Consider the following 8,224-nt stretch of genomic DNA (forward strand, 5'->3'; position numbering starts at 1 on the left):
ACTGTAACTGACAGTCCTTTTAGTGGACTATAACCTGCAAACGTCTGATAACTTATGCTATATACGGCAATACGGTATTGCTGCATGTAGTAAAAATCACTATTTCCTTTGAAGACCGGCTGTAGGGTGGGTTTCAAGAGAGCTCTTTAATGTCGAGCACTATGGTTTTCAAAATACCCCCAGCTGTCAAAGCAACCCATCGGCAACCCACAGGCATATAGAATGGCACATCTCCCTGCCGGCGCTTTGTTAATGCCGCTTTGCACGACCTGCAATTTATATAGGCAGGTCCTGGCTGTAACACAAAACCTTTACTTGCCGAGTATGGGGTGAGCTCACCCCGTGAGCATTCTCCATACAACTGCTTCCGACTTGCGCCGTACGTGTAGAGAGGAATTTGTGAAGGGTTTAATGGTTTTTTATGATCCCAGATTCTGTGGCTAGGCTTTACAGGAGGACCACCAATACGGCGATTGGGCCTTCAGCAGTATAAGACTTCCACCTGTTCGGAGCAGGCACCAGGTGCTGAGCCTGCTCTATTTGACCTCACCCACTCCTTGTCAAATATATGTATTGGAAAGGGAATGGTTTAATTCTGATTTGACATTCTAGATACTAGTTACAGTGCAGCTTTCTCTCCGCAGACCAGTTTGAAAATGGAAGTTGATGTTTTATTGGTTACTATAGGAAATAGTCAAATTTATTTTTATCTTCATTAGGTAAATCTGCCTTAAAGTGTCAAGTATAAGTGGTATAAATGAGTCCAGCTTAAAGGCATTTGTTGTTTACAACCTTCACCAATTTGATAACTTTGAAGTGATACTTCCACAAACACCTTCCTCTGTCACTTTGTAATGTTGAGTTTTTTTGTTACACTTTTTGGTTTCTTGCTTAATGTGTTTTGTTGAATTCTTTCTCCAGAAGTTATGCTTCAGCTGTCACTTTGCTATTCTGCTGATATAGCTACCATGAACACAGAAATACGCATCCGATGGCTGCAAATTGTGGTGCGGAACAACTTCCAACCAGACTTGCCTAGAGTGCGCCACTTCCTTCTATGCCAAGTTAGTAACATCATCTTCTTTCATAAAGTGAAAAACTGATACCGCTCCGTTTTTTCTGGTACAATTAACACTTTTAGTTCAAAGGCCTTTAGATGCCTGAATCTCCTCGGCTCCATTTTAACGTTTCTATTTTTTTTTTTTCATTGTTCATGGTTCGATCACCAGTTTTTTACAATACAAACTCTATACATTATTAACCAGATATCTTATTAAACCTGACAAGGCTGGTGCATTTACTCTGAAAATCCATGTCAGAATGGCTGTGTAATAATTTTTGAAAGATTATATTGAATTTTGAGATCACGTAGATTCTGGAGATCTCAACCAGTCTATTCTTGAGCTAAACGCATAGTTCGCCTTCCTGACCGAATTGACCCTTCTGCTGTAACCTTACTGCTTTTTATGAGCTGCAGCTTGTCAATGAGGCTGGAAAAAGAATCTAGCATATGAATACACTGAATTGGAGCTTTCTCACTCTTTAGCTGTACACATAATATGTAAAACTCAACATCAATATAACACATTTTCAAGCATTATGGTAACTGGTACACCTCAATAAATGGCTAGTAAGTTTACAACTACTAACACTGTTGGATCATAACATATAAGGGGCTGGGATATACTGTATGTTAAAGGAGCATAGTTTTATTAATAAAACTTCACTTTTAATAAATATACTCTAAAATTCCACCTCCTATACGGTGCACTGTCACCTTGTAGGGTAGTCTTCATAAATAGCAGTGCAGTCAATATTACTGCTATGTGGCCATAAGGTTATCATCCAGGAGGTTGGTCTACAATATAATAGTAAGTCATGTTCTAGTTCTTGGGCAACGTATTCTGTGCTGTATAAACATACAACTATTTACTGTGCATGTGTACAGGTGTATTTATTGTGGTGTTCTGTCATATTTTTTGTGTGAAATCTTTCTTGAGAATCTGCCTACTGTTAGGTTCCACGATGAACCTGGCAGATGGTGGAGAAGATGCAGTGGAACCCATGAAATGCAATATATAAAACTATTTGATTCTCCTGGAGGCATGCACAACACTTTAGTTCAGAAGAAAATTACTGTTGACTGATGGTCTTTAAGTGGTATTGTAGTATTGTAGAGAAATAGGCCAGTGCCAGGAACTGTTGGCGACAGCTTTTCTCAGGTGAGAACTAATTATTGGGCCTACTAAAGTCTAACAAGCCAAATAGGTCTTTACTTCTGCATCTGAAATCGGGAATACCATCATGCACATTAGATGGCCAATTCTACTGAAATCAATGAGATGGACAGACTGACCTTAAAAATGCACTTTTTCAACAAAATGAAACAAGCAGGGCGGCACAGTCTCTAGTACGGAGATTATGACCAGACTGCTACCTCAAACTAGGTGCTTGGCAGTGGTTACAACAGCCATGACATTTCTGACCTGGGTGCTCCTCAAAGACAGGAAAAAAGCCAACTGTGTAATCCAAGTGTGAAAAAGAAGATGAGGGCACTCACCGGTCTTCTTGAAATGCAAAAACTTTTATTAACAACACATCCAGATAAAATTCATGGCCGGGAATGACGGAGCCGAAGCTCTTGTGAGCAGGGGAGAACGGAGACGACGGCCGTTTCGCGCTGTGCTTGCGCTTCTATGGGTCTGTGTATGTGTTGTTAATAAGTTTTTGCATTTCAAGAAGACCGGTGAGTGCCCTCATCTTCTTTTTTACACTTGGATTAAAAATGCATTTGACCAGGCTATTCTATGAATGTGGCCCTGGTTTGTACTGTGTAATGACTGTGCCTGACCATGCAGAAACATGGTCTGATCATACCACATCTCCTGGGCAGGGGAGGAAGCAAATGACTATACTGACATTACAAGGATAGAAGGTGCTGATTACTGTAAGGAAAAACAATTCCTTGCCTGTTTAAAACTTGTCTTACCTCCCAAAAAGAATCAGCTGTGATCCCATACTGTAATGTAAGGTCTCCTGTATATGTGTTGAGTAGGCATGGCTGGCCATGCTATCCCCATATTTGGCATAGCTGGCTGCTACTGGTGAATAAATCACAAAAGCTGCAATATTTTGGAGCCACTTCCAAGTTGCGGAAAAATACGGTACAACTCATTAAGATTTTTTTTCTGAATTATGCACTTTAATGAATCTAGGCCCCAGTGTACCTACATCTTAAGATGTTGTGGGTTTTTTTTTTTTTTAAAGATCTGTAGTAGGTGCTGAAATGACATGCTGATAATGCAAATCCAGATTTTGATGCCCCACCAATTGCTTAAAAAACTCTTTAGATGTACGCTGCCCAGCAGTCAGAAGTGATCCTCCACTGTGTAAGTGTGCCCACAGAACTGTGTACAGTCTGATAGATTTGCCAATAAGCCCAAATACCCCTCTATGCTTGCACTCATGCAGGATCTTATGGATTCTGCCATTTGAGCGTGCATGTTTAACAAGCGACTGGTGGAGTTTCTGGACCCAGATCACCATTGATCTACTGGGATTTTACGAGCCTACCACATATTAAAAAGCATCTTAAAGTGTAGATAATTTACTCACACGGCATCTGCATCCTCTGGTACAAAATCTGTAGTGTGGATATGCTGCGTCTGTAAATCCTGGCCTTTCTAGTCCATCTAATGGGCTGTCTCAAATCGACCAGCCTCCTTCTCAATTGACTGGCAGAATGTTTAGCTAGCCAGAATGAATATAGATACATGGAGGCGTATGTAATCTTACTGGCTAAGTACATATATAATTAGTGGCATTCATGATGCTAACTTTCATAGAAAGGATATTCTGACCCATAATCCAGGCGCCTCTTGCGGAATTCTTGGTAGTAGCCTTCTTTCTGATGTAAGATTAATTTTAGATATTTTGTAGCTTGTGAATTCAATCATTATTTACATTTTAGTTTGTTATTTGACTTAGGACACATCCTTTCATATTTATGTATTTCTTGATGATCTTGTAATCGTTCTATTAAGCCTTATTTCGCACTGTTAAGTATCTAGTGCTATTTGTTTTTTTTCTTCTTTTTTTAGACATCTAGGATGTATACCATCCCTCTTTATGAAGACCTCACTGCTGGACCACTAAAATCCTGTGCCCTAGAGATCTTCTATCAGACACATGGACGTTTACATCCGAACCTCCGCAAAACGATCCAGCAGATCTTGGCTCAGGGAGGTTCTGTGGTGCAGTCAGACACTGCCTTATCTGTCCTGTCTACTGAGCTCTGTACACAAGGCTCCTCTTCTCTCAGGGATGTGAATGTGACAGCCTGACAGCGCTCACTTTGCAACAATGTATTCATTAAGCAGCTTCTCATTCATTCGTTCTGGCTGTGCCTTGCTCAGACCCAACCGAGGAGGAAGCGCTGATATTCTTTGCACTGGGGTGGTTGAAGCAAAATGCTGTACCACCCAAGAATGCTCAGGTGGGGAAACCACTCAGCCCAATGACAGAATGTTCTACAATAAGCCTTCAGTGGGCAACGAGGTGCCAAGTGGTAGTTATACAGTACTGTGCAAAACTTTTAGACAGGTGTAGAAAAAATGCTGTAAACTACGAATGCTTTAAAAAAATAGAAGTGTTAGTCATTTACTTTTAGCATAGAAGTGTTAGTCATTTACTTTTAGCAATTAACAAAATGCAAAGTGAATAAACAAAGGGGAAATCTAAATCAAATCAGTATTTTGTGTGACTACCCTTTAGGCCAAATCCGTATTGCATTTATTCCTCTTGTTGGGTTTTTAGTGTCTTGCTCCACCTCCAACTTCCATGAAACCCATTTTTTATTATGCTTGCTCCACATTTATCTTGCCATTTACCCTTTTTTTAAAATCTATTTCTTATGTGTTTGCTTGAGTTGTTTTTGTTTGCCACTGTTGGCGGAGTTTAGGATTTCCATATCTTTTCACAAAACTTGTTGCAAACATATTCCATTACCCTCCTCCCTTGTAGTGACAGAAAAGAAAAGATACAAATGATGAATGCGGGGCCTTGGTCTTCAAATACATATCAATTCTTCTAGGTACATTTCCATACAGTTTTTGAAGAAACTTGCCAGGGAGGTTATTCTAGACATCTTGGAGAACCACAGATTTTCTGTGAATGTAGCCTTGTGTAAGTCCTTCTGTCTCTTCACATAATCCCATATAGACTTGATGATGCTAATATCAGAGCTCTGAGGGGGGGCATATAATTACTTCTAGATGCATGTAGAAGAGCCGCGGAGACACCATCACGTGTTTCTCAACGCAAGCAATAAATAGCCAGGTCTTTCACCGGGAAGGAACAACCACGGGAAGGGCTATTTTGGCATAGGTGGTTTTCCTTTTTGGATTCTGCCCTTCCCGTGGTTGTTCCTTCCCGGTGAAAGACCTGGCTATTTATTGCTGGCGTTGAGAAACACGTGATGGTGTCTCCGCGGCTTTTCTACATGCATTTGCATATTTCCCATAAGGGATGGGAGCAGTGTTCTGGATCACTGCGTTGAGAAACACGTGATGGTGTCTCCGCGGTGTTGGATGTTTTGATCTCCCCGAGGTCATTCATCCTTATGTTTATAATTACTTCTAGGACTTCTTGTTCTTCTTTATGGCTAATATAGTTATTAATGACATTGGCTATATGCTTGAGGTCTTTGTCTTGCTGTAGAATAAATTTGTAACCAGTCAGATGCCTCCCTGATGGTATTTCATGATGGATAAGTATCTGCCTGTATTTTGTCTCATCAGTACAGCCATCTAAACATGTTTTTATGCATAGTTGAGATACTTTGCCTTGTTTTCCATGACGAAGGTATAGCTTTTTAGCTACAATTCTTCCATGAACACTACTATTCCAAAAACTAGACTGGTGTAGCTATGTCTCAACTGCTGCATTAGGTTTCCTTGGCTAACCACTGAGTTTATGGTCCAGCACGTTGCCAATTTCTTATTTCTTCAAAAGCGCTTCAGCAGCATATTTTGAAACCTCAGTCCATATTGATGTCTTCGCCTGGGAGAGGCCTTGTTGGTGCAGTACAGCTACCTTTTGTCTTGTTGCTCTGCTCAGTCTTACCATTGTGTTTTATCTGTGAAATGAGCCAGAGTCTGGCTCTTCCTTATCCAATTTTAAGCCTAATCCTACTCCTAAGGGTACCGTCACACAGTGGCATTTTGATCGCTACGACGGCACGATCCGTGACGCTCCAGCATCGTAACAATATCGCTCCAGCGTCGTAGACTGCTGTCACACTTTGCAATGTACGACGCTGGAGCGATAATTTCATGACGTATGTGCGATGTAGAAGCCGTTGGTTACTATGCGCACATCGTATACAATATCGTGCACACCTTTGTTACACCATGCGATCATGCCGCCACAGCGGGACACTAGACGACGAAAGAAAGTTTCAAACGATCTGCTACGACGTACGATTCTCAGCGGGATCCCTGATCGCAGGAGCGTGTCAGACACTGCGAGATCGCTGGAACGTCACGGATATATCGCTGGAACGTCACAAATCGTGCCGTCGTAGCGATCAAAATGCCACTGTGTGACGGTACCCTAATGCCTGTGTGTTGTCCAACTTATAAATATGATGAACATTATCACCCGGTCTAATTGGTTACTGGCACACCTCTAATCCTACATAATCCTTAGTTTTGTTCATGTGTACCTAGAAGAGTTGATGCTATTTTGAAGGTAAAGTGTGATCACACCCAATATTAATTTGATTTAGATGTCTCTTTTGGTCATTTGCTTTTTTTTGCTAACTGATAGAAATAAACTATTAACACTTCTAATTTGTAAGGCATTTGTATTTTGCAGCATATTTCCCACAGATGCTGAAAACTTTTGTACAGTACTGTAAATATTTTTTCTTTCAGTTGATCCCTGAAGTTGGTTGCTTGGAGTTTTGTTCACTTGACATCTATGCATTTTACATTTGAGGCTAGGGCTTCACTACAGACTTTCCTGGAAAAAAACCCAAGTGAAACTCTGAAAATATAGCAAAGAGGTTGTTCTGCAAACAAGCCTCATCTTTATCCAATGGCCTGAGTCGTTTTTGACCATGTAGCCTATAGACTTTGGGTAACAGTTTTTTTTCTGAATGTGACCTAGGTAGCCCATCCTTCATTTCGAGCTTTTTTTTTTTTTTATTCATATCTTACTTTTGAAGATGCTTGATCACAACCTAAAGTGTTTTTCCTCCCATTTTTCCCTTAACATTTTTTTTCTTTCTACAGTATGCTCCTGGGTCTTCAAATACAATTTGTAGTCCGTCAAAAATGGTTAATTTTATTAAAAAAAAGTTGTACTCACGTTAGGTTGATGGGAAATGCAGCAAGAATTTTTATTTTCTACTTTCTAATCCTGGTCCGATTTTTACGTTGTCGTATTTTATCAAATTTTAATTTTGGTAAATATTCTTGGTGCATAATAACCATTTTACATTTGTTTTTAAGTGTGATATTGGTATATTTTTACTCCCTTAAGGCTACGATACCAACATGAGCTTTTGCTGAGTTTTTGATGCTGAGTTTTAACACGGCAAAAATGCGTTTTAAATGGGATTTATGGAAATCTCCTGCTCACTGTTTTTATATTACGCAGCGTAAACTGCAGTGTGTTTCATATCTTCAACATGTCAATTTCTTTTGCAGGTACGCAGAGTTTTTTCTGTGTGGAATTTCCCCATAGACTTGCATCAGATGCAGTTTGTCAAAGCCAAATACCAGGAAGTATAAAAAACAAAGCGGCTTTATTTGAAAGCATAACACTCCAAAAAGAGGGAAAAAAAGTAGCATAAAAAAACAATAAGAAACCATGTTACAAAAAAAAACACAAATGCATGTAAATAGATGCAAAAATTCTACAGTGTCAAAAATTCTGCAAAATCTCATTGTAGGAACGTAGCCTATTGATTGTGCAGTACCGGTGTGAAAGCTGACATGCTCATATCTTTAAGGGTGAGCTCACACTGGCATATAAATCGGACCAGTTCAATCCGATAAAAGAAATCAGATTGCACTCAGACCAATGCTATGCATTGAGGCAGTGCAGATATGTGAATTTTTTTTCTCATCTGTATTAGGCAAGAGAATAAAATTGCAACATGCCACGATTTCACTGCAAATTCAGACAGTACAAGAAAAAAAAAAGCCATACTGTATAG

At 39.9% G+C, this 8,224-nt stretch overlaps 1 protein-coding gene across 1 annotated transcript in view; it reads left to right on the forward strand.

The window, feature by feature from the left end:
• RNPEPL1 (arginyl aminopeptidase like 1) overlaps nucleotides 1–5,315 on the forward strand; it is a 68,110-nt gene extending 62,795 nt beyond the window's left edge. The window contains exons 10-11 of the mRNA XM_069726985.1: nucleotides 922–1,064; nucleotides 4,101–5,315. Coding sequence (XP_069583086.1) covers nucleotides 922–1,064; nucleotides 4,101–4,343 — 386 coding nt within the window. The 3' untranslated portion in view covers nucleotides 4,344–5,315. The remainder of the gene's footprint in view (nucleotides 1–921; nucleotides 1,065–4,100) is intronic.
• The last annotated feature ends 2,909 nt before the right edge of the window (nucleotides 5,316–8,224 follow it).

The sequence above is a fragment of the Ranitomeya imitator genome, chromosome 5 (assembly GCF_032444005.1).
Source record: "Ranitomeya imitator isolate aRanImi1 chromosome 5, aRanImi1.pri, whole genome shotgun sequence".
Classification (NCBI taxonomy): Eukaryota; Metazoa; Chordata; class Amphibia; order Anura; family Dendrobatidae; genus Ranitomeya; species Ranitomeya imitator.